Source organism: Cervus canadensis, chromosome 8, assembly GCF_019320065.1.
Source record: "Cervus canadensis isolate Bull #8, Minnesota chromosome 8, ASM1932006v1, whole genome shotgun sequence".
NCBI classification, from domain to species: domain Eukaryota; kingdom Metazoa; phylum Chordata; class Mammalia; order Artiodactyla; family Cervidae; genus Cervus; species Cervus canadensis.
This window is the reverse complement of record NC_057393.1, coordinates 23,470,383-23,497,587: the sequence shown is the minus strand read 5'-3', so window position 1 is coordinate 23,497,587 and position 27,205 is coordinate 23,470,383. Positions and strand designations below refer to the sequence as shown.

Genomic DNA, 27,205 nt, shown 5'->3' with positions numbered 1-27,205 from the left:
AGCATATGAACTTAACCAGCTCCCATTGGTTGCTGGAAATGGGATGTTCACATGGCCCTCCAGGGATCCAGATGATCCCCACTCACCGTGCTAGACTCTTGGTCTCTACCAAGACCTCTGAGGTGGGAAAAACAGTGTTGTAGCTCCTGGGAAATTTAAGCCCTCATACAAGTATAATCTTCACGAGTCTATAAAATTTCAACTAGTAAAGACAGGGGAAATGGGGGGAAGGATAATAAAACTGTGGGGACCGTTTTCCCTTCTGCAAATCAAAGAATTAATTTCATTTTCTGTCTGGGTGTTTGCACTAGCAGTGCACGGAGGAGGTGGGGGAAAATGGCTGTTTCTATAAGAAGAAGATGGTGCTTTCTGTCCAACTTCAACTTGCTTAGGTCTGGAATTTCAAACTAAACAGGGAGAGGCAAATTTCAAGCTCCATTTACTTCTAGCAAATCAGGACTTCTTGTCTCAATGTGAGTACAGAGAGACTCCTTCCTGGGCCATTGTGTTTACAGATGGCCATTTCTACTAAAATAACTGGGTTGGTAGAATTTGGCTTTATACTTCACCAAAATGTCAGCAGTATCACACTTCCGTCACAACAGAAGATGGGGGAAATAGAAGTCAAGAGTGTAAATAATTACAAAGGAGATGATAAGCCTCTGAATACATTATCAAGTTTATTCCCTTAAATTAGCACATCTTAAGGCTATTGTCGACCAGAGATATCAATCTTCTCATGATGAACATCTGTGATCTGACAAACCACTCTGGCTCTAAATGCCCTGATCTCACATTCCATTAAAGAAAGAAAGAAATTTAAGATTACCTAAAAGGCCACCATCCTAGCTATGCACTAGTGACACATATAATTTAATGTGCAGAGGGCTCTGTGCCTGACTTCTGCACTCTGGGGCTTCAGTCCCTCTGACAGCCTGCCATGGAACAGGCCAGCTATGCCTACGGCAGAACGGCCCTACAATTAGCAACAAATCACCTTCTTGAAGTAATTGGTGAGCTCTGCTGACATGTGAATCTAGAGTAAACCTGCAGGCAATGTCCCAAATTTTGCCTAATTATTTTATTTATTTAGGGTCTTCTTCTGTGCTGACACAAAAGATGATTGAATTGAAAACTTGTTAACTCTGGGGGTCTGCTTCTTTTTCTTCCAGAGAAAACATACGTTTCCATTCACAAGTCAATGTCTTAGGGTTTGGGGAAGAAAAATAAGATGAAGACTAAGAAGAAAGCATCCCACCAGTTACATCAGGCATGGAGCCAGAATTACAGCAAGCACTGCAGGGGTAAGCAGCAATAGATTTTAATTGGTGCCTAGGGGTAAAGGTCAACTCTCTTGGAACAATGGGCGTCTATGGTGGTAATTGACTGAGTCCTCCATGGGAGTTTGTAAATGTCAGTAATGCACTTTCAAATAGAAGCAGGAAGGGCTTGGGCCCTGGAAACAGAGACAGCAGTAACCAGTTGAGAAAATATGTAAATCTGCTGGTTAAATAATCATAAAGCATAAAAGGTGAGTACACACAAACACACCACAAAAGGTTTCCAAAGCAAACTGCTTCCCATATCAGACAAGTGCCTTCTTGAGGTCCAGTGTCCTTTTTCCTAGCAGATGTGCTTAGTCGCTCAATTGTGTCTGGCTCTGTGGGACCCCATGGACTGTAGCCCGCCAGGCTCCTCTGTCCATGGGATTCTCCAGTGAAGAATACTGGAGTGGGTTGCCATGCCCTCCTCCAGGGGATCTTCCCAACCCAGGAATCGAACCCAGGTCTCCCACACTGCAGGTGGATTTTTTACCGTCTGAGCCACCAGGGAAGTCCAGCAGAAGTTTGGCTCTTTTCCTAGATGCCTCTGGAATTCAAACACTCTGATTATTTGAGTCAAACTGGATGGGTGGTTTGGCTCCTAAAGCTAAAATCATCCTTGTGAAATTGGGGTTACTAGAGAGGAAAGCATCAGCATTTATTATCACTGTTTTTTCAAGAGAGTTTTTAGCCCCTTTTTAAAAGTAGTGGCAAAAAAGACGAACAACTACTAATTGAAACACCAGCATTGCCTGCCGATCCCCCAAATCAGAAGGACCTGACTGAGCCCCCTTGACTATTTAGACTGCTTCTCTTATGGCCATGTTTCACTGGATTCTTCTCATTTTGTTAGGGGAAGCACACTGATTGAAACCGCCCCCCCTGGCCAGGCACCATAGTAACCATTTGCATGAGTTGTTTTATGACAGGAGATCCTGGTAAGGAATACAGAACTAATAAGCCACCATCAACCAGAAGAGTTTGGGAAAGGTCAAAAGGAGACACCGTGTGTCCGTCCACTTCCCAGAATCCCTCTTGCTAGCATCCATCTTGGCTGAGCGATGCGTGCGCCACCAGGAGAGACTCTGAATTAGAATGATTGGCCAAAGACCACCCGGAAACTAATCCCATCACCATAAAACCCGAGACTGTGAGCCACGTGGCAGGGCAGTTCTCCTGGGTTCCCTCACCCTCCTGCTCTCCACCCGGGTGCCCTTCCCAATAAAATCTCTTGCTTTGTCAGCACATATGTCTCCTCGGACAATTCATTTCTGAGTGTTAGACAAGAGCCCAGTTTTGGGCCCTGGAAGGGGTCCCCCTTCCTGCAACAATTTCACCATCATCCCCCAATATTCACCTACTCCCCTGATCTGGGTCCTCTCCTAAGTGTTTAATAAGTTTCCTATATTTTTTAAATCAACTATTAGGTTAAACAATGTTTCAAAGGAGCATTGTAAGGAACACTTCTAAGATGCAAAAAAATAAGGCATATAAAATATATTATCAGATTATTGAGATTTCAGGAAGCCAAAGGTACAGTGCCTAAACCAATGCCAACCCCATACTCATCTCTACCTGCCTGTCTTTGCAGATAGGGCCCTGCTGTATGCATGTTTGTATTTCTACTGCCTGCCTGTGCGTGCGTGCTAAGTCACTAAGTCATGTCCGACTCTTTGCAACCCCATAGACTGTAGCCCACCAGGCTCCCTTGTCCATGGGATTCTCCAGGCAAGAATACTGGAGTAGGTTGCCATTTCCTTCTCCAGTCGATCTTCCTGACCCATGGATCGAAACCACATCTCCTGTGTCTCCTGCACTGGCAGATGGATTTTTTTTTTTTTTTTTTTTTTTACAACTGAGCAACTGCCTCTGTGGTTATCTACTGCCTTCAGTTCAGTTCAGTTGCTCAGTTATGTCTGACTCATTGCAACCCCATGTACCGCAGCATGCCAGGCCCCTCTATCCATCACCAACTCCCAGAGTCCACCCAAACCCATGTCCATCGAGTCAGTGATGCCATCCAATCATCTCATCCTCTGTTGTCTCCTTCTCCTCCTGCCTCAATACTTCCCAGCATCAGGGTGTTTTCCAATGAGTCAGCTCTTCGCATCAGGTGGCCAAAGTATTGGAGTTTCAGCTTCAGCATCAGTCCTTCCAATGAACACCCAGGACTGATCTCCTTTAGGACGGACAGGTTGGATTTCCTTGCAGTCCAAGGGACTCTCAAGAGTCTTCTCCAACACCACAGTTCAAAAGCATCAATTCTTTGGTGCTCAGCTTTCTTCACAGTCCAACTCTCACATCCATACATAATCACTGGAAAAACCATAGCCTTGACTAGATGGACCTTTGTTGACAAAGTAATGTCTCTGCTTTTTAATATGCTGTCTAGGTTGGTCATAATTTTCCTTCCAAGGAGTCAGCGTCTTTAAATTTCATGGCTGCAATCAACATCTACAGTGATTTTGAAGCCCAGAAAAATAAAGTCAGCCACTGTTTCCACTGTTTCCCCATCTACCTGCCATGAAGTGATGGGACCGGATGCCATGATCTTAGTTTTTTGAATGTTGAGCTTTAAGCCAACTTTTTCACTCTCCTCTTTCACTTTCATCAAGAGGCTCTTTAGTTCTTCTTCACTTTCTGCCATAAGGGTGGTGTCATCTGCATATCTGAGGTTATTGATATTTCTCCCGGCAATCTTGACTCCAGCTTGTCCTTCCTCCTAGCACTCAATAATTGTTGGTACAAATAATTATATTTTTTTGTTGTGAATATCATGACCCTCTGTAATACTGGTCTACTTCACTGGTCAATCTAAGCCTTCTCATGATGTTTTTCTGATCATCCCAGGCTACAGTCCTCTCCAGATTCTTCAAGCCTTTGCCATCTGTACCACGCAGTCCATCATCTTCTATCCAGCACTGTCCATTAAGTGCATCCTCATAAAGGGAATGCAAACTCCATAAGGGCAATGTGAAGTTCACACTCTATTTTTTTTTTTTAATTCACCAATACACGTATACATTTTCCTGTAGTCATGTGTGGATGTGAGACTTGGACTATAAAGAAAACTGATCACTAAAGAATTGATGCTTTTGAACTGTGGTGTTGGAGAAGACTCTTGAGAGTCCCTTGGACAGCAAGGAGATCCAACCAGCCCATTCTAAAGGAAATCAGTCCTGAATATTCTTTGGAAGAACTAATGCTAAAACTTCAAATCTTTGGCCACCTGGTGTGAAGAGCCGACTCATTTGAAAAGACCCTGATGCTGGGAAAGATTGAAGGCAGGAGGAGAAGGGGACGACAGAGGATGAGATGGTTAGACAGCATCACCAACTCAATGAACATGAATGTGAGTAAACTCCGGGAGTTGGTGTTGGACAGGGAGGCCTGGCTAGCTGCAATCCGTGGGGTCGCAAAGAGTCGGACACGACTGAGTGACTGAACTGAATTGAACACTTGCAAAGAACTGAGTACAAGCCAAGGTGTTCAATAAAATATGTCAATTGATTTCTTAAACTCGTACCTCCAAACCTCATCAATATTTCTGTCTGACCAATAGTTGAGATAAGTGCTGAATATATCAAATTTATAAGGTAAATTTTAGTTTTATTAATTCAATTTTAATAATGTCATCCTTGCCTGTTTATTGATTTTATAAAGTCAGGTGAAAATTTATAATAATTGAAAAAGTTATATTATGTTAGAATTCTAATTTAGTTGGGTCATGAGGACTTTAATTTTGGTTTTATTAGTCAGTATAGTCATATATAAATGGAAGTTAGCATGTTAACATAGGTACAGATAGTCAAAATAAGCACATGTTTATCTGTTTAATATCTGCAAATCAATCAATGCTATGTATGCACTGTGATCTGTGAACACTGGTTTCTCACAACACACACACTGAAAGACACTCTTCATCTTCTTTTTCCCTTCCGCTTTCACAAATATTTGCTCCTCTGTGAAGCCTTTCTTGGGTCCCCAAATTAGAGTTCTATGTACATAACTCTTATGATTCATAACTTCTATGCTGTAGTTGACTGTTTATATACTCATCTCCTCTGCCAGACAGTACAATCCTAAAGAGCAAAGACAAAGTCTTCTATTTCTATTCTGCTTCCTAGTTCTTAAAAAAGATATGGCACAATATAGTCATTTAAAAAGACTGGCTGAGTTGACAAATGATAGCATCAGGCATGACCATATAATTTGAAACAGATAAAAATGAGAACAATGAGACTAACTACTTGCTATGTGTCAGGCACTGTTCTCGCTTGTTATAACTCGTCTCCTAACTATCAATAACTCTTGATATGGACGCAATCATTTTATTTTAGAGATAAGGAAACAGTATTTCGGTGAGGTTAATAACAAATAAACCAACAAATGAAATCTTGTCTAAGGGTACATACCTAGCATGTGGCCTGTTGCTGCTGCTAAGTCACTTCAGTCGTGTCCGACTCTGTGCGACCCCATGGACTGCAGCCTACCAGGCTCCTCCATCCATGGGATTTTCCAGGCAAGAGTAATGGAGTGGGTTGCCATTGCCTCCTGGGGTATGTGACCTAGCTGGAATTTAAAGTCAGTCAGAGCAGCTTCAGGGTGCATTAGATTAACTATTACACATGACTAATGACTCTATTAGGGCTTCCCAGGTGGCACTAGTGGTAAAGATCCCGCCTGCCAGTGCAGGAGATGTAAGAGATGCAGGCTTGATCCGTGAGTTGGGAAGATCCCCTGGAGAAAGGCAGGGCAGCCCACTCCAGTATTCTTGCCTGGAGAACCCCATGGAGAGAGGAACCTGTCGGTCTACAGTCCACGGGGTCGCAAAGAGTCCGACACAACTCTGCTAAGCAAAAATTCACAATGACTGCCTTCACATGACAAAGTGTAGCTCCATGGTGACTGAAGATAGATGCTGAGTTGAAGCATCTGACAAGTGCAGAAACAAGCAGATGTCCACATACATAGACGAGGCCATTCCATAGAGGGATGGGGAGCAGCTAAGGGAGACAGCATTAAAAGGACAAAAGTTCATTAAGCGCAGGCAGTGGCGATGGTATTTGAATCTGACACTGAGGAGCTGGGGAGCCTGGATCTAGGCCTGCCACTCCTCCACACTTGAGTCTAAATTGCTTTTCCTTCCTGGCAAAACCAATTTCAGCCACAGCCATCAACATCTTTTCCCCCTTTGAAAGTACTCAGGAAGAGCAGAGAGATAAAGGTAAATTGTACTCCCTCTGAAAATCTTAATAAGTTCCTAGTGAATGAGCCAGACCTCCTTTCTCATACATCTCAAGACATTCTTAATCTACTGCTGAGAATACATATAATTTTATTATTTCTTTTTCTTCAACCTTATGAGTTCACTGTGCTTTTACTACCTTTCTCTCATCACCATTTTGTTTTCTAAATGCTTTGCACTAACCTCTACCATCATCCCTCTGAGCTTAACGCCTGGGTCTCTCCCCCTATAACTTTTCTCTTATCTGTGAGAGACAGTGTACTCAGGCTGTTTTATTTTCCCCCATTCTATACTATTTGGATTCATCTGCAATCGTTCTTTTCTCCACAACAGGTATGCTCATTTCCTGGCTGGGAGATGCTGTCAATCATGGAGACACTTAGTATTCCAGTCCCCAAGCAAGCACACACAACCCCAAGCAGGTAAAGAAGGGACTGTTCTGGTACAGGCCTCAGACTGTATGCGCTGCACTATCGGCCTTTTTGCCTATGAAGATCGTAGCCCATCTTGTACCAACAAGTTATGGTATTTTGTCCTGTGAAACCTATTTTAAGTAGTTGACTTGGAGGGTTATGGAACGAGAAACACGTTAGCAGCCAGGGACCCAGCACAATGAGAGGTGGATTCCTAGAAGAACAGAGGGAAAAACTATCAAAAGAAGATTTGGTCAAGAGGAAGGTCAGGTCAGGAAAAGGAATTGTTTAAATGGAAGCAATCCAGCTCCCGAGGCTAAAGGTATTCTCTTAATTTCTCCAGGGAAGAAAAAAAAAAGTAGTGATTTTATTAAAGATTCATCAACATTGACTCTGTTTTTCCTGACAGCACCGAAAGAAAGCTTGGAGTAGATCTGATACACTGGAGTGAAACATCCCCACCCTAGTAAATATGGCACATCTCCTGTAGCAGCTGGCATTCATCTCCATCCATCAGGAGAGCAGCAAGGGCTATTCACGAGAAACAAATGTTCTAGATAGAGTGTGTCAAACACCGAATGATGGAAACCTCTGAGAAACCGCAGGGAGTATGCAGGAAGCAAACAGACCAGAGTGTTGAAAAGACCTCTGACCATTTTCCACAGCACAGCATAACTTGGAATCAACCTGAAATAATGCATCTGACCTTCATAAAAGGGTAATGGATGGGCATTTAACATTAGGCCAGTCAGACTTCAGAGAACAAGAATTCTAATAAGGACAGATGATGAGTCAAAAATAAATAAATAAGGAGGTAGATAACTAAATAAAAAAAGATCTGCTCCCCAAAGAAGGTTAAGCAGGTAGCCTATTTGGCATATTTGAAGGATTACCAGCCTCTGATATAGGTTTGTTTTCATTTTTGAGAAAACTTCTGTTCACAGGCCCACAGAAACAACTATCTTCTGCGACCCATTCATTGGTATAAGAAGCATGCAGTTTCCAGATCACTCTTACTTTATATTTCAAGATTAATTCAGGCTATCTCTACCCTCATTAAATACATGTTAAAAAGGAATAACACCAAAAGACAGAGTTCTATTTCCCCCACTTTGGGAAAGAAATATCACCTGAAGTCAACTAGAAGGCATTACCTAAACTTAGAAATGATTGACCTCTGGGTATTTATAGGGCTTCCCTGGTGGCTCAGATGGTAAAGAATCCACCTGTAATGCAGGAGACCTGGGTTTGATTCCTTGTTTGGGAAGCTTCCCTGGAAAAGGGAACAGCTACCCACTCCAATATTCTTGCCTGGAGAATCCCATGGACAGAGGAGCCTGGCAGGCTACAGTCCATGGGGTCACAGTTGGACACAACAGAGCAACTTTCACTACACTCACTACTGGGTACTTATAACTATTCTACTTGTTTGAAATCTGGCTAGTTACTTTAATGTGGCTAATAAAACTCTGAATTATAGCATCAACATTATAAACTCACCTTTATGCAGATATGTTAGTTGTTTCCTTGTAGATCAGTGATTCATAAATACTTAATGTATCAGATGCTTATTATATGTGATAGACACAACATCTTACAAATGAGGAATAACAAATATGTGATCTTAATTATGCAAGAAGCTTCTTTCTAAGAACAACAAAATGATATGCATTGCTACTTAAAGCTTCATGAAATAAAACAGTGAATTACTAGTTAACCTGGTAAGTTCTGGAAAACTAGGCACATTCTAAATCTGCCTTTCTTTTATTTCCTTTTTAAATTAGTGTTAGAGAAACAGAGATAAAAGTCAATAAAAACCAACTGTGTACCTACTCTGTACCACACTGTGTTAAAATAAAAAAGACTGGTTTGATTAGATTTTTAAATCTATGAATGTTATCATAAGTGGTTTGATTTCTATAAAATAGTACAAAGTATATGGCTGTTTCACATGTAGTTCCACATACAGAGGGGGAATGGCTTAGATCAGTGGTTTCACTTTTTTCTTTTCTTGTTTCTGTCTTACCACTGTGTTCTGTGGATCCCAGGAGTCCCAGAGGGCCCCACAGGGCCACCTTGGTGTGACAGGGGAGTTTGCAGGTGGGCACTGCTCCTGGTACTCTGCCCATTTCAGAGCACTTTACACTTATTATTCTGTAGCTTATTTGAAACCCAGGGGCTTGGACGACTGTTGGAACATCACCCAGAGGAAAAAAAATGTAGATATGGCATGCTTTCTTGGATTGGATTTGATTTTTGAAGGCTCAAGAAAAGAACAGAACAATGTTTGATGGACTGAAACAGTATAAACACTCAGCTATACCCAGGAAGGATCAAAGGATGCGATCTCTCCCTTACTCCCTTTAGCCATCATTGCCCAGGCTAAATGCAGGCAAGCTAGTATTTGTTTCAAAAAAAGAAAGAAAAAAAAAAAACCTACAGAAAAGTCACTTCTACTGAAGTTTGGAAAATACAACTTCCGTTCTGTTTCTGGATTCATGCGTTGTACTTCTTTATGAATGAAACATACATTATTTTTTAAAAGATTAGAGGCAAATGCATGATCTTGTGTACAAAGGGACAGATAAAAGAGTTAGGGTAGAATGAGCAAGTGTTGCCTGTCTGCCAAGGGAAATGCCACGCACCCTCTTTGATGTATTATACAATACACTTGCTCCCCTCGGCCTCACCAGATAATGCCAAGTGAGTGCTATGCAAAGTCCTGGAATTTTAAATATTAATCATGCTCTTCTTGGCTAGAAAAGATAAAATTATATATAAAATTATAAAAAAGATAAAACTATGACTTAGAAATTATTAAAACCTACAGGGATTTTTTTTTCCTTTTAACTGTCCTTATTTATTCACATCGAAAAATTAATTTTATAATTAGAGAAAATAAATGAGTCAAAGCTAGTTTCACACTGTATTTTTCTTTTCAAGATCCAGCCTCAGAGTCCAAAACCCACCTAAGTTCAATTCAAATCCTCAGCCACATGTTGGACATGACTGGAACCCAAAACCCTGTGCTCTGATTGTTAGAGACAAGAAAGTGGATCAAGTCGCAATAGCCCATCGAGGACTCTGCATTCTATTTTTCCTTTTTTTTTTTTTTTTTTGGACTCTGCATTCTAAAGGGGTGATTACACAGGGTCAAGAACAATTGTAATCAGGAGCGAGAAGTGCTGGACAGAAGCAGATGCCTGGGAGATCAGGGAGAGTGAGAAAGTTTTGTTAGCGGAATTGATTCAGTTTTATGGAGTAGGTGGCATTTGAGGATGATTTTAACTCAGAGAAGTTAACTGGAGAAGGCAATGGCAACCCACTCCAGTACTCTTGCCTGGACAATCCCATGGACGGAGGAGCCTGGGAGGCTGCAGTCCATGGGGTCGCGAAGAGTCGGACACGACTGAGCAACTTCACTTCACTTAACTCAGACAGTAAAGAATCTACTTGCAATGCAGGAGACCTGGGTCCGATCCCTGGGTTGGGAAGATTTCCCTGGAGAAGGGAATGGCAACCCACTCCAGTATTCTTGCCTGGAGAATCCCATGGACACAGGAGCCTGATGGGCTACAGTCCATGGGGTCTGCTAAGAATGGGACATGACTGAACGACTAACACTTAAAGGTTTAATCATCTTTGTTCTTTATTTGCCAGCTTCATGCAGCCTCAGGCAAGATACTAAACTCTCAAGACTCAGTTTCCCTATCTGTTAAACACAAAAGCAGCAACTTAAAAAGTCCAACATCTTTTAGGCTCTGATTCAATAATTTCATCATTCTTCCTAAGAGAAGCTGAGGACACTGCCAAGCACACTTCTTTTCTATCCCAAAAGGTCACATGCGTGCTAAGTCACTTCAGTCATGTCTGACTCTTTGTGACCCCATGGACTGTAGCCAGCCAGGCTCCTCTGCCCATGGGATTCTCCAGGCAAGAACACTGGAGTGGGCTGCCATTTCCTTCTCCAGGAAAAGGTCACATATATACATGCTATAGACCACCCAAGCAAATGACAAGAGGAATTAAGCCCAGGATGTAAAAAGAAGAGGCAACAAGTCAAAAATCACATGCTTATTTAGAACGTGCCACATTCAGTATGGTAATTAAAACCTAAACATCTGGAAAAAATGCAAACAGTGTTTCATGTTGGCATGTATCAAGAGACCAGCAAGAATGATCAATGTGTTCTGGAGAGCCAGGATCCTATTTATAGGATGAAAGTCTTGGAAGGCTCTCTCAGCAGGAACAATATTAATTAAGTGGTGATAACACAGAAAGAAGAAGGAACTGGGATATGCAGGGGGCACAGGAAACATAAAGAACAAATAATCTCTAGGTTTTTTCTTTGCTGGGAACATACTGTACAGAGAGTACAAGCATATAACAACTAAATGAATTGGCTGTTCTGAGTTTTAAAAAAAACAAACAAAACACCTTTTTTTCTTCTCTCTCCCGATGGATTCCACTTAGGATTTTGTATTCTTTAATCCTTGAAGATGTTCTACAACACTGCATGAAGGCAGCATAGCTAAGGTTGGTTGGGAGTGATGGGTAAGGTTTTATGGACAGATGCACATGGAATATAAAGAAGTTTTCCTTTTTTAGGCAGAAAACAAATAAACTCAGTGGGAATATAAGAGTAAGACTTAGGTTTCAGCATTGATTTTTTTTTTTTCTATGATACATTTGTATTACTTTTTCCCATCACCCTCTACATCCCAGATGTCCATTTCAGGTACAGGTTAAATCATCTTTCCTCACAGAAGATTATATATAGGTAGCCAATAAATTACTTCTGAATCCAGCAAGCCTTGGGATTTATCATAAACTGGGAGGGGGGAGTGTGTTCCCTTAGAGTCATGGTGACAGATAGGTAGCCTGCCTCTCCTCTGGCACCTGTGCATACTCACCCTTGTGACTTTTGAGCCTACCTCATACATCTGATGGAGAAGGCAATGGCACCCCACTCCAGTACTCTTGCCTGGAAAATCCCACGGACAGAGGGGCCTGGTAGGCTGCAGTCCATGGGGTCGCTAAGAGTCGGACACGACTGAGCCACTTCACTTTCACTTTTCACTTTCATGCATTGGAGAAGGAAATGGCAACCCACTCCAGTGTTCTTGCCTGGAGAATCCCAGGGACAGGGGAGCCTGGCGGGCTGCCCTCTATGGGGTCGCACAGAGTCGGACCCGACTGATGTGACTCAGCAGCAGCAGCAGCAGCATATATCTGAGGCCAGGTGTCGAGCTGCTTTGACACAGAGGATGTTTGAGCTAGGATAATACCTGGGAGCCAGATTTCTATGTCTCTCAGTCAGTTAAGGTTGCCTAGACTGACCTAAGATGAGATTATAGTTTTTACTGTAACAGACAAATCCAAGGAAAGCTGCTGTAATTTACAGCAGGCTTGCAGAGAAACAGCCAATGAATGATCATCAATTTAAACTGTAAATATGGGCCTGTTTTGTTCGGGAGGCTGCTCCCAGTAATGCCCCCTAACAAGCTGCCTGGAAAGCCAGGACATGAGGCCCACTGCTGGAGACATGTTGATTGAAGAACTGTGCTTGTCCTGACAAGCTGCTAAAAATAGCAAGAAGAACAGGAAGGCAAAACGGGTTCCTGGGAATGTAAGACAGTTACTCTGATGTCAGTTTTATTCCAATTGCTCTCACTGATATGAAGAGGAGAGGGAAGTATTTGGTACAAAAGATGTTAACTTGCTAGACAGCACCCCAGAGACTTAAAAGAATTAATACTACCCTTAAAAGGAGACTGCCTTTTCACTGGAGGATGTAGAAGTCCTAGGAGAATCAGAGCAAACCTGAATGCCTTTGTCCTGCATAATTAATATAGCCTGATATTTCTTTTCTTCTTCTGCTGCTTTTTTTTAAAAAAAACAAACATAAACTCTCATTGATTGGGGGAAATATATTCACACTGTAAAATGTTGGGCAGGTACTATCTCTTTGGTTCAAGTATGTCCCTTTGGGGGGGAAAAGTCCATATTTCATGGTGATAAATTCACCTCATAAGTAGAAAAACTGAACACAAATATACTGCTATGTCAACTTTATTGATTTTTGCACCATTGTAAAGACCTTCATCGTCCTCCAATATTTCTTAAATCTATCAGCATCTCAGAAAGTGACCCTGAAAGCCTCATTTATCTGTAGAGGAAAAGATCCCTTCTCTTAGGTTCACCCATAAACATCGTGATTTAAACAGCTCAGGCCTGCCTCTGCTTCTGGAAGGGAATCTGCACTGAGAAAGCTGTTCTCAGAGTCATGCGCAACAGTTTCTATTTCTCTGGAAAAAGGAATAGCCGGGTTTTAATTTCAGCTAAATGCCTATAGCCAAATATCTTTTTGAAAGTCCTGCGAGTAACTATCGTTAACTATGCACCTTGATTGACATTGATATATTGACATCAAAAGGTTCGATGGCAGGGCTCCTTTCTGTATTACGTCTAAGCTTTCCTTCTAGCTTTAGGAGCTACCTTTGGACTTGAGATCTCATTCTGCAAGTCCCGTTCCTGCTAACAATCTTGTAGCTTTCAGGTCACTCCCACGTACTCTGCTGCTACAGAAAAGCCTATGCTGACATTCAGTACTTGACATGTGACTTTTAAAACCATATTCCTTTCTAATGGCATTAATAAAGCAGAGACTATCCCTAGATCAGAACAATTCTAAGGTCTCTTCTAGATGTAAATTCCTTTATTTTGACTATATCACTTTACAAATGTAAACGACTCACCCAAAGACACCTGCTAGGTGGAAGCAGAGTCAGAGACTTCTTAGTTACAGAAAAAAGTCATACTGCATTTACTACTAGAATACAGGATCTCTGAGGGTGGAAAGCTGGCTTATTTCTTTCTATATCTCATGGTGCCTACAATTGGTTGATTGTTAAGTAAAATTTACTAAAAGTGTGAACTAGAGGAAAAATCAATAGAGATTACAAGAATTGATTCAAAGCCAACAAACACAGATAAATCTCATTATAAAAAATAAAGGATATAAGTTCAGCTCCTCAATTTAAGACTGTATACAACAGATCAAAATTGTTTAGATGTAATTGTTGATGCTGGACCAGTCATCAGTCACGAAGGGCAAGATAGGAACGTTCAGGGTAAATCTCTAAATTTGTGAGGCTGACATTATTTAACTGTGCTGCCCAATACTGTGGCCAACAGCCACATGTGGCTATTTACATTCAAATTAACTAAAATGAAATTAAATATAAAATCTGGTTCCACAGGCACACTAGCCATAATTTAAGTAATAGCCCCAAGTGCGTAGAGTCTATAGCACTGGACAGCTTAAAGGAACATTTCTATCATTGCAGAAAGTCTACTAAACACTGATATTTATAGAGGATGATCACTACTTATTTCCAGTAATTATTTGATGGAGGAAGAGAAGAAAGATGAGCAAAGGAGAATAAAGCGAAGAGAAAATACGATAAGGCCTTAGCTATTCTGTGCTAAACACTTGAAGTGCCTTAGTTAATGTAGTCCTTAAAACTTTCTTCCTGAGGTAGGTACTATAATTATCCTTATTTTCAATTTGATGACACTGTGCTAGGAGAGATTAAGTAAATCGCCTTAGTTATATACTTGTTAATTGGCTTAGCTGGGTTTTTACTCAAGCCATCTGACTTCAGAGTCTATGCACAATGGAAAATTATGCCGCTCCAATGGAAAAACTTGAAATGTTTAGAGCCAGAAGAAATATTACACCCTATCTAGGCGGTTCTTAAACCCAGATATATACCAGAAGCACCTGAGGAACTTGGACAAGATATAGTTCCCTGAGCCCTAAGCCAGAGCAACAGGGATAGGGCAGAGGTTTGCACACTCTACGATGCTCATTGCTCTGAATATACAGTTAGAGCTGAGGATGACTGTTTACAGATATACTAATCCACCTTCCACAGGCCAGATGACAAAATGTAGTACCTACCTGCTCAAGGTCAATGATAGTACCTATTGACAGATCTGATATGAGAACATAGGTATCAGGGCTACCAACAGAACATGGCTTGGGATAAATGAACAACCTTTTTCAATTTCCTGATAGATATTTTTATCTATTCATTTAACTTATATAATACTTAGAAATTACATGTCAGAATTTGATAGTGCAAATTTTTAAAACCAGACAATGAATGTACCACTCTCCTCCTAAAACAAATAGGTCTTTCTCATTTAAAAGCAAATATTATTTTCTTCCTAAGAAAATAACATCCCTCTCTGAAGAATAAATAAACCCTATCTTCATGACAGCTCCCTGATGTATCAGATGGTAAAGAATCTGCCTGCAAAGCTGGAGACTCTGGGTCGAGAAGATACCCTGGAGAAGGGAATGGCTACCCACTCCTGTATTCTTGACTGGAGAATTCCTAGGACAGAGGAGCATTCATGGGGTTGCTAAGAGCTGGACACGACTGAGCAATAACACTTTCACTTTTCACTGAAGAATAAATAACTTCTCATCATGACGGCAGTATAATGCAGTGGAAACAGGATGATCGCCAAACAAGAAATCTGGATTCTTGTCCCACTGTGCCTATAACTCTGTGACGGAGGTAAGTGATTTCCTTTCTTTGAACTCTAGTTTCCTCATCTGTAAAACTAGTATGTGGTATATGATGATCTTCAGGGTTCCTTCCAGCATTGCCTCCAACAAGACATTTGTGTGCAATCTGAATAAACTTTAGAAATGAAACTTCCAACCTGCTAAGGACAATGCATTCACTTCAATTCTAGTCAATCTATTTATTCCATGTCAAGGGAATAGAGGTGGACATTGCATGAAAATCCTATTTTTTCTTTTGTTTTGTCAAGCTTCATTCTGATTCCTGCCACTGATTGGTCAGAGCTCTTGTAAGAGTCTGGAACATCCACACAACAGGACATTCCCTATAGCTGCCTTTTGGAAATGATAATGATATATCTGCCTCTCTCTCTCCTACATTCACAGCTGCTGATCTGAAAATTATGATGTGTCAGACATTTTACCACCTTAACATCCATCAACTCATCTTTATATCTCTTAAAGCTTAACTGTAATGGATTTTTAGGTGGTTTAGAGAGGTGAGCCAGCCAAGACAAAAGTCACATCATGAATAAACAGCATGCTGAATACACACTTCTTACCTTACGCTTGTTGGTAGGACACACGTAGAGATAGCTTAAAATCGTTTTCAACCCAACTTTATCATTCAGCTTCTCATAGGTTGTCCCATAATCGGTTGACCTATAATTCAAAAGGAGCATTAATGAGGACAGAAGTATACGTCATTTGCCTGCTTGTCAGTGTAATGCATGTTTTACATAGTAGAATGGCTCTCCAGAGGTTTCTAAATGATTCATGTAGTATATAATGATGCTTAATTATGTACACAGTAGCATCATGTGAGTGGTTAACATTTGCATTTAAATTGAATTGGTAAAAATTAAAACTCCATCTCTCACTGCTCCTTAAGGTACGTGCATTGCATAGAGAATGTGTTTAATTTTCAAAGATTAAGAATGAGGGTGTCCCTTGAATCAAGACTAAGAAATAAAGACCTTTTACTTAGATCTGACATTTCCAAACTTCTGCTTTATCTTTGGCAGAATGGAAAAGTAGGTTCTCCTGATTTATCTACAAATTGTGTTTTCTTTCATGAGTCATAGAATATACGGTGGGCTAGTCCCTCCAAAGGTCATTCAGTCTTCTCTTATTATTTAAGAATAAGAAGATGTCTTAATAGTAAGTGAAATTTCACAGTTCTACTCAGTGGCCTTTTCCAGTGTTAAGCCACCTGGAGTTGGGAGGATATTACTTCTTGGCACTGACTCTGTCTTTTTTGGAGATTCTCTCATCTTTTCTTGACATTGGTCAATGACTTATTAATTCAGACTGAATAAACAGACCTTAATCACCTTCTCTATATAAGTCTATTATGTATTTCAGAATTGTACATCTTATTAGATCATCATTGCAACCAAGTTCAGTAGGAAATATTATATGTATTTGGAGAAAGTGGTTGAGTGAACATGAATGATCTTTTCAAAGTCAGTTAGAGTTTGACTCTAGGTATTCTGACTTTAAGCTCTGTGTTACATTATACCACAGCTTTTTTTTTTTTTTTAATTTAAACAGAACAAATATAAAATCTGTCACTTTACACATATAGGAGCTTTCTTTACACATATAGGAGATTCCCAAAGAAAATGCAATTCATCCATTCACATTTGTAGAGCCTCTAAAATGAACCAGGCTCTGTGCTATGTTCCAGGATACAGCCCCAACTTTCAAGAATCCAATAGCTTTGAAAGGCAGAAAAAGAAAGTGGCAATGTGTTATATGTAACGAAAGAGATGAAAATTAACAAGACTCAGAAAATAAAGTTGGTTTAATCAGAAAAATCACAAAAATGCAATTATTCAAACTTATTTATGATATGAGAAAAGTTTCATATTTCCATACACCATAAAGATAAAATAGAAGAGTTTTCTGTTATCAACCTCAATGTCATACATTAAAAGCCTACTCTGGATCAGGCACCAGAGCTAGAAAGCTATAAAACATATTAGCTAGGAATTAAGGAGTTAAGAATTTACTATGGCTAGAAATACAGGGAGCTCTTTACCAAAAAATGTTTATATAAGATAGATAAATATAGATGATATTAGACTATAATACATAATATTATATACACAAATTATAAGCAAGTAAATATAGACAATACTTTATAGAATTTAGATTACACTCCAAATCACTGAAGATTGGGGTATTATGAAAAGTTTCTCAGAAGGACTATGGATCTTGAAAATGGAAAATGGGTAGGGTTTTAGAAAAGCAATGTAGAGTTGATACTTGAATAATAAGGGGGTTGGGGTGCCAACAATTCCTGTAGTCAAAAATCAGCATACAACTTATCACTGGCCCACTATATACACAGTTTCTCAACATCTGCATCCAAGGATTCAACCACATGTAGTAGAGTCTACAGTATTTACTACTGAAAAAAAAAAAGTGTATAAGTGGATATACATAGAGTTCAAATCTGTGTTGCTCAGGGGTCAGCTATAGTCAGAGCATCAAAAACTAGAAGTCACCTTATGTAATTCAAATATATAACTAGATTTCCTCAAGACCAGTCTGGACTTTAGCCCAATCGAACAAATGCTTGCTTAATAACCAAGAATATTTGAAGAATATTCCTAATCTCTTCACAGAAGAGCTTATCTATTAACCACGACAAACTTCTTTAAATTCTCCTTCCACATTTTTTTTTTCTCATCAGACTCATCTGGACATGAAAATTCCTCCTACTTTCTAAGAAATATCTGAGGCTTCTTTCCTTACTCAGTCTAATCCTGGTGTTTGACCAGTTTTTCCCACTCTTACCATGGTTTTACTGAGTCAGCTTTCTCTTCTTACTGAGACTCGCTTATCTCCAAAATTTAACTAGTCTTTCTCTAGCTCCTTTTATTGGATAACTTTTTCTATTTGTATTCTGAATGATACAAGTTCAAGAACAAAAAACATAGATGCAAAATCCATGGAGGGGTGATGGGACGAGGATTAAATGTACAAATACTTCCACATTTTATAAATTTTGTGGTAGGCAGAAATTGATAGAACTCTGTTGGGGATGAGAGAACAGTTTGTGTTTTTCTAGTGGGATAAAAGAAAGGAGAAGCAGGGATCAGTTTATAAAAGCATGAAAATTAGTTTCCCATAATTTCTATCAACTCAATCTCTGAGCTACTCAAAGAATATTTTTACATTCAAAACACAAACTACAACTACAAGGGCAAACTGTGTGTGTGTGTGTGTGTGTGCACATTTAACTGAAATTCAAGTGTGAAAGATGATAATGGAGTGACTAATTCAGATTTACATGAATTACTTCTTTTCAGATAATTTACAATGTTACTGGGAACTTTTCTCTCATTATAACATCAGTAGCCCAGAAACTTCAGGTATCTGCCATTACTTTTTGTGCCATTTTTGCCCCTTGATTTTTCAAAACTCAAAAAGTGAATCAAAATTTGTTAATTCTCAATTCAAGCCAAGTTAAATGTTTAAACATTGTGGTATTATAGTAACTAATAGAAAGAGGGAAAAAAAAACCTGATGTATTTCCATATACCCCAAATGTCACAGACAAGCAGTTGTTTGTGGCTGTTCCACAGAACCAGAATTACATAGAGTGTCGGCAAGTTTCATCAGTAAAACAACCAACCAGCTGGGATACACTGATACAGGGATACAGGAGTGAAGACACTCGATGATGGCGAACCAGTTGGCAAAGAGTTTACTGCACCACATTCTCTGAGAGGCTACTCCTACCAGCTTCATCACCAGGGCCTCTCCTTGGAAAACGCCCAGATCTCCTTGCAGTCCCAGCAACCGAAAGATTGAGGGCTGCAACAGCAGAGTGTCACTGTGTGACCCGAGACACTTGCTCCAGCACCTGTTCTGAATGCCCCTGCCTATGACAGTCAGCCTGAGCCCCTGCGGAGGAGAGAGTGACCTTGGAGGAGGTACTGCACCCTGGAAGGCAATTCCTAGGGTCCGTCTGCAAACCCAAACTCCCCTTCACAGCCAACAGATGCTTCCAGTCATGCCTGCACAGTCAAATGTGGGAAATTCAGTCTCCTAGGGACATGGGCTCGGAAAGAACAGAGAAGAGACAGACAGTTGAGCAGCAGGCTGGCTGTGGAGCCTGTGCACTAGCTGTTAAATATTTTAAGTGTCATCTCTAGATACAGGGGAGAGGAGTATTATCCGAGATCAAAAAAATGTTAGGAAACACTTGATTAGGCAAAATTTAATGTTTCTTAACTTCAGAACTTAGAATTTTTATTATTCTTACATACATACATAAATTTTATTATTCTAATATACACTGTGAACCTCTTACATGCATATTTCATGAAGCATATTCAAAACATATTTGATTATAGGATCCATTCGTGAGAGATATCTAATGAGATTAGTCTTCTGAACAACACACTTTGGGAAACAATATGAAAGACCAGAAAAAAAAAAAAAAAAAGCCAAACAACGATAATGGCTCTTGGTTTCATAAGAAAAGGAAAACAATAAAAATATTTAAAACAAATCAAATTTGCCAAGAGAAATGCCAGTTATACTAACTATAAAGTGACTGCTGATGTGAAGGCAAAAAGGAAACAATCTTAAAAATAGGCACCATACACAGACATATTTAAGATGCAACATAAGCAGCCTTGAAACCTCCAATTGTACCATTTTTTAAAACATTCCAAAGCAAGCATTTTTTCAGGTTGTGTTTATAAGTTGGCTTACAGATTAAAAACATAGCTTCTGTCAACACCTATTCTGTGCTGGAAGATACTGAAAGCTTAAAAAATAAGTGCCTCAGGAAAATAAATAGCAAATGATTAAATCAAGGACTGCAGACTCTTGTGTTTGATCCTTAATCTTTACCCTTTTCTACAAATACATCTTAAATAGTGACTTTTAGAACATTCGAAAGCATGTCTTTATTTAAGTATTTACTATATGCCTAGAGCTGAGAAGAGCTTCTCTGAGGGGTGGAGAAACCACATTCAAGGCATGGCCCCTGCCTTCCAAGAACTTATGATCTCTTTGAGATGACAGTCTCCAAGGGATGAACATCGGCACTGCTAGTTTCCACGAGGAGTGGCAGAAATAAAATGTGTGATTGGATTTCCTCTACCATAATCTTATATCATCAAATGAGATAATAAATAAGCGCAGAATCATTTGTAAACTAAATTAATCCATAAAAAGTGCTGAGCACAATGGCTGGTATGTAATAAACCATCTACAAATTATAGCTTTTGTTACTCATTTTATCACTCATTCTTTTTCTTGATGATTTTTAGTATTCTTTAGTCGACATTCACTAAAACCCATCATGTGAATCCTCAAGGAAAATCTCAATCACTGAAAATGAGCTAGAGTTAGTTTGCTTAGAAGATAAGACTATCTCGTGAAGCTATTACTATTTTAAAATGTAATCACATTTAGCCTATCATATTTTGAAGAGTAAATGTTAGTAGTTTTGTGCAGAACTTGGATCAGAGAGGTAAGGGTAAGAACTTGATAAAAGATTCTGCACTCTGCTTCTATAACAACTGTCAGGATTCCACTGCTGAATAGACTATTACATTTAAGAATCCTAACAGATATTATAAATGTACATTTATTGGGTGCTTACAATGTGAGCTAAGCTCTTCAGCTCCTTCAGAATCCTATGAGAGGGACACTGGTATTAGTCACATGCTCTAGATAAGGAAGGACCACATGTATAACCAACCTACTTAACTAAGGCCACAGACCTTGCAGGTGGAACACTCACTAAGGGCTGTATCTTTAACCTCATGCTACATTTCCTCTCTCAAAAGCTACAAGAGGAAAAAGGAAATGTATTTACAAAACCTAGTTTTACAAAAGGAATATGAACTGAAATTATTAGAAGTTCCGCATGGGGTAGGCCCAAACCTGGATTCTCTTCATACTTAGTAAAAATCCAAAGGACCTGTCAGAAGCCATATCAAGAAAATTCTAACCAGAAACTCTCACAATGATGCACAAAGAAAGTGTGCCTTGATGTGGCCCACTTAGGCTCCTGGGGAGGCTAGAAATATGGACAAGGTGAATGGGTCAACCTGTTAATGATGTGATGATGGCTCATGAAGATGACCAAGACACCATAGCTGAATGGCAAGAGCAACGATTTGAAGTCAAACAGGATGGGACTTAGGAGCTCACAGGTGGGTAACCAGTCACTGTCCTAGTCTCCATACAAACTCCAGACTTGCTATAGACAAATTATATTGACTTCTGTATCCAATAGGACTGCAATATAATCCTGAGATTCCTATTCCTAGTACCCCTCCTTTTCCCCTCTATCCCTTATTCCTGCTCACTCCTGCCTTGTTATTCTTGTACTTGGAGAGCTCTTTATCTAGATACCCTGACAGATGGCCCCTCACTTCCTTCAGCGACCCCCCTCCTAGTATACTGCTCCTCCTTAGCCTCTTTTATTTTCTCTTCATAGTATTTACCCACATCTGAAAGATTTTTACTTATTTTTTATTGTAAAAAATAAAATTCTCCCACCAGAATACAGGCTCCATGGGGGTAGGAAAGATGTCTTGTGGACTGCTGTCTTCCAAGCTCTCAGAAGAGTACCCCAGACACTTGTGGAACCTAATTGATTGGGCTGATTGACTGACTTCACAGATGTTTGCTCTTTTCATGTGGCCCACTGGATTTCCACGAAGTCAAAATTAAGAAGCTCACCTATTCAGGCAAGAATCACTGAAGTCCTTGTTATGAGCAGATACAACGGGCTCTGCAGGCTGAAGCGGGACTAGGGTGATCAGCATGTTCTATGCTCCTCTACTTTTTAATGTAGCAACCTCTGCCTGGCATTTATAACCTGACCACTGTAAGCACCATAGGGAAGTACACATCTCTGTTCATTTCCAAGTCCCCAGTCCTCAGGACAATGCTGGTACACAGCAGGTGCCTTCTACACACAGAGGGTGAATGAATGCATGAAGCCTGATGGACACCCTCTTTGAATTGAGGATGAGCTAGGCTACTTCTTCAAAAAGGCTTTCAGAAAGTATTCACATAACTTGACTCCTTCCTTCTCCACTTCCAGGCCCCAGAGAGGGAAGATACTCTCTCCCAGACACACCATGCCATAATGCCAAGGTCACAAAACCAAGACTTAAGCTGTAGAGAGAAGTCCAGGGACAAGAAAAATTAAGGCATCACTCAAATCAGCTCAAATGAGAGTGTCCTGAAAGTGGAACACTGTTTAACTCTAAATCAAGTGTCTGCGGCTTCTATGTTTTGTTTCTTTCCTAAAATCATTAAGAGCAGCCATCTCCACTGTTCCTGGTGCATTTGGTGGCATAAAAATAGCTTCCAGAGGCAAAGGTGCACTGGCTACATCACAGACTCCGCTCCTGCGGAACTTAGGATGCATGAGGTTACAGCAGTGAGAATAATTTAGGGTTTGGAAAATGTTTGCGAGTGAGTCGACATTTAAATAACTTCATTATCATTCATTGACAGGTTTTTTTAACCTGTCAGTGCAATTGATATTTCTATTACCATGTTATAACAAACCCCTGCACATTTTAAATACAGTCACCAGATTCCATTAGTCTACCCACTGTCAAGAAAATATCTCCCAATCCATTTTTCATAATACCTCGAGAATATAATAGGCAATCTACATCAAACGATGACGTGGAGCTGAAGGAAATTGTCTCCTGCTTTCTAAGGATTCTGTCCTGAAATACATTTTCCTGTCAGCCTAAACATATAATTTAAAAGTGCTGCTGAGACATTATGGTGCATCCAGAGCTGAACAAGCTTCCCTCTGTTTTCTTGGATTCCCTGAGCTTTTCAGATTAACCTGCAGAATCAGAGGAAAGGGGGTTAAACAACATGATTGGGGGAGGCATGTCAATGTACTATACAGATACTTTCCACTCTGCCGTATGTCACAGTATTTGGAATGTTATTTAATTTGTAATAAAAAAGAAGTGTTTTTTTTTTTTTTTAATGGAAGGGACAGTACTTATGTGTTGTTAAATAATAAGCTGTGAAAGTCCTCTCTCATCTTCCTGGTCTTTCTTTGCCATCATTCTCTTCCTTGTATCATCACACTGCATTCTTTTAATTTATTTTATTGAAATATAGTTGATTTACAATGTTGCGGTAATTTCTGCTGTATTAAAAAACTGATTCAATTACACACACACACACACACACACACACACATTGTTTCCCATTATGGTTTTATCGCAGGATATGGAATATAGTTCCCTGCATTGCACTGTATTCTTGATGTCTCTAGTCACACAGGGTAGCTAAGAAACTGGAATGTATCTGACTATAACTGCAAGCATATTGCTCTGTGGGAAAGTGGTGATACAGAATAGAAGACATTGCCACCCACACACATTTCTACAGTAAGTAAAGATCTATTATATTTAACATTAAAGAAAGGAGTTACCCTTACCTCTGAAATATCTCCCAGTTCAGTTTAAGTGAATATAAAAATAACCCAAACTGGTACTAATACCCAGAGTATTTTGCTTAAAAAAGGGAGTGCAAATTAACTTAGTCAGAGGTTTGCTGCTCAGCTTTTTGGGGCATAGGTACAGGGAAGAGTAATTTCCTTAATAAGGTGATGTCCACGAGTTCCTTCTGACACACACAGAGGACTGTCTGTCCTCACTGTCTCTTATCTGTGCCCTCCACTTCAGGTCTCCTTCCATGTCTGGGGCAGAGCATTGCCATCTTTGCACTGGCTAGATCTTGTTGCAATAGTCCAGGAGAAACTCTACTCACTCCTTTTCACAGGGGCAGCCGCACTTACCCTTCCCTGTCTTTGCAAATACAACACCCACTGCACAAGAGACAGTGGTGGGGCGGGCAGAGGACACACAATCCTTATCATCTTTTCCTTTCCCTGGATGCCTCTCCTGACAACGCCAGCTGACTGGCAGTCTTTATTGTTTCTTCTACAACATCCCATACCTGTCTATGCTGTCCTAAATGTCAACGCTCAAAGTGTTCAGAGCTAATAGACTACCTTCTCTGAAGGCAGGGCTAGTTTACATTTATCCTTTTACCTTTTTTTTTTCCCCATCAAAATTCACTCATATACTTTCAGGCTGGACTCAAATATCCCTTCCTTTATTGAGCCTTCTCACAGCCCTCCGCTGAATGGGATGACTCTCCTTTATATCCCACATAACTCACTTGAATAATCTCTTCCGTTACTTTCCATATTTGCCATGCATTACCCTCACCTAGGTCTACTCCTGTCTCACCTGATGGCCAGTGACTAGACAACAAGCTGCATTTATGCTTACCCTTCTGTCTCTCCCTTCACCACTGTAGCTTCTCCATGGTGTTCAAAAGGTGCTCAAACAATGTTGCTGATTGAACACCCTGAGACCTTTTCCTCTATTACCAAAAGCTATCATTTGAGAAATTTCACATTATTCTCTTTTTATGCACTTCTTTTTGGAGGATGAGGGAGCAAGAAAATTTCAGGATTCCCTGCTGGGTTTGAGTCAGACAGGAATAATGCTGAGGCAGAAATATAAGAGAAATTAGGGGCTTACTTAGGAAGCACGCATACAAATGTGTATGTAAAATGTATTATGCATTAATCTACTAATATTATGTACAAATAGAGTAATGCAAAACATAATATGCATTTATCAGTTACAAGGATACAGACAAATTTAGGAGAAAGGGACGTCTGCTCAGCTTTTTAAAGGGTTCTCTCTTTTGACATGATCCTAATCCCCAGGCATTTCTGATCCAATGCAAAGCTTCCATGACCATGCTGAGGTCACATCCCCATATGCTGCAACATGCTACACTCATAACTGGCTGTGCCAAATATTTTATGAATAATAATAGTGGACATTCACCGAAAGCTTAAAACATCCCACACCCTGAGCTGACAAGTACTTTGTAAGGATTAGCTCATTTAATCCTCATAATATCCTATGAGTTAAGTACTGGGCCGATATACATTTTACAGATGTAGAGATTGAGACTTAAAGAGGAAGAGCAACTTGCCAATACCACACAGCAATGATGAGCAGGGACTAGATTCAAACTTGGGCATTTATTCTCCAAAGCCAGCTTCATACAGACACAAGGTGGCTTGTCCATTTAAGCTTTGTGCTCGTTATAGGAAGATGGAATAGTTTGTCTGGAAAACAACAGCGTTTTCTAACAGAGCTTCCAGAATGTAGATCACCTTCTTGCCCAGTGAGGAACCACCACTGTTTATGACATCTGCCAATTATCATTCTAAAGTCAATTTTCTATTTGAATGAGGACCCTGAGCCTAAGCAGCTAATAAACCAAGACTCTAAAGGCATTGAAGACTCTAGGGACTATTGTAGCTTATGCTTTTGCTTGTGAAGACTGAATGGTACCAGACATGAAAGGACATCCAGATGTATACTCCTTGCTTTAGAATCCTTATCAGAAAATGAATTTAACCTGCAACTGCTCATCAGCATTGCTATTTCTGACAGAGTGCTTCACTTCACTCTCACATGGCATGCTGCTTGACTAAAGGAGCACTGTGATTATCTTGCCTGGAAATAGGCAAAAAGAAGTAAAATATTTATCAAATGAAGCCAATGTAAATCAGTCTTCCTAGTCCTTCAATCAGAACATACAGTGAAAACTATGAAAAAAATGAAAAAAAAATTATGAAAAAAATGTATTCTGGAAGTATAAACAATTAGTCATTTAGTGGTGATAATAGGATTTATTTGATTCCCTGATATTAAAATGATTAATTATCCTAAATTAAATTATGGAAGCTGTTCTCTGGGAGTCATGATATAAGGATATTTTATGAGTTTTTTTTTTTTTTTTTCTATACATGGTAGGAGCCTCAAACTCACATGGTGACTAAAAATTAAGCAAACTGGAAATGAGTAAATTATTTCCCCACATGTAACTGGAGAGGACTGAACCACTGATCTCTAGTCACGACTGCAAAATTCAAGAATTTCTGTAGCAGGAGTAGTTTTGAGGAACTTGACATCCATAGTGAAGCCTGGAATAAGGCTTAGAGAAAAACAGCATCCCAAAATCATAGGAGACGACCAGGGGTTGGAGTTTCAAGAGGAGGGTATACCCTCTTTGTCTGTTACATGTTGTCTACTTTCTATTTAGCTTCTTTAAAGATGAAATGATTGAGCCTGGATAGAAAACACAATTTGTTCATTACTGCATGAAAAGTGAAGTGAACGTGTTAATCATTCAGTCGTGTCTGACTCTTTGTGACCCCATGGACTACAGCCTATCAGATTCCTCTGTCCATGACATTATCCAGGCAAGAATACTGCAGTGGGTTGCCATTGCCTTGCCTTCCCCATGGGATCTTCCTGACCCAGGGATCTAACCTGACTCTCCTGCATTGCAGGTAGATTCTTTACCATCTGAGCCACCAGGGAAGCCCTCATTACTCCATATAGTTTCTTAAATAATCACGATTTATTGGGAGATTGCCATCTATTAATGTGAAGAAAGCTAAAGATTCTAAAATAGATCTTCAATAAAGTCTTAGAGATAATTTGATGTTAGTGGTTTTTATTTTTATTTTTTTATTAAAGCAGTGGGGTATTTAAAACATATT

General features: G+C 39.9%; 1 protein-coding gene across 4 annotated transcripts in view; it reads right to left on the bottom strand.

Annotated features, from left to right (window-relative positions):
• SORCS1 (sortilin related VPS10 domain containing receptor 1) overlaps nt 1-27,205 on the bottom strand; it is a 570,351-nt gene that overhangs the window by 238,413 nt on the left and 304,733 nt on the right. For all 4 annotated transcript variants that reach the window (XM_043476626.1, XM_043476628.1, XM_043476627.1 and 1 more), the window contains exon 3: nt 16,146-16,245. In XM_043476626.1, coding sequence (XP_043332561.1) covers nt 16,146-16,245 — 100 coding nt within the window. The remainder of the gene's footprint in view (nt 1-16,145; nt 16,246-27,205) is intronic.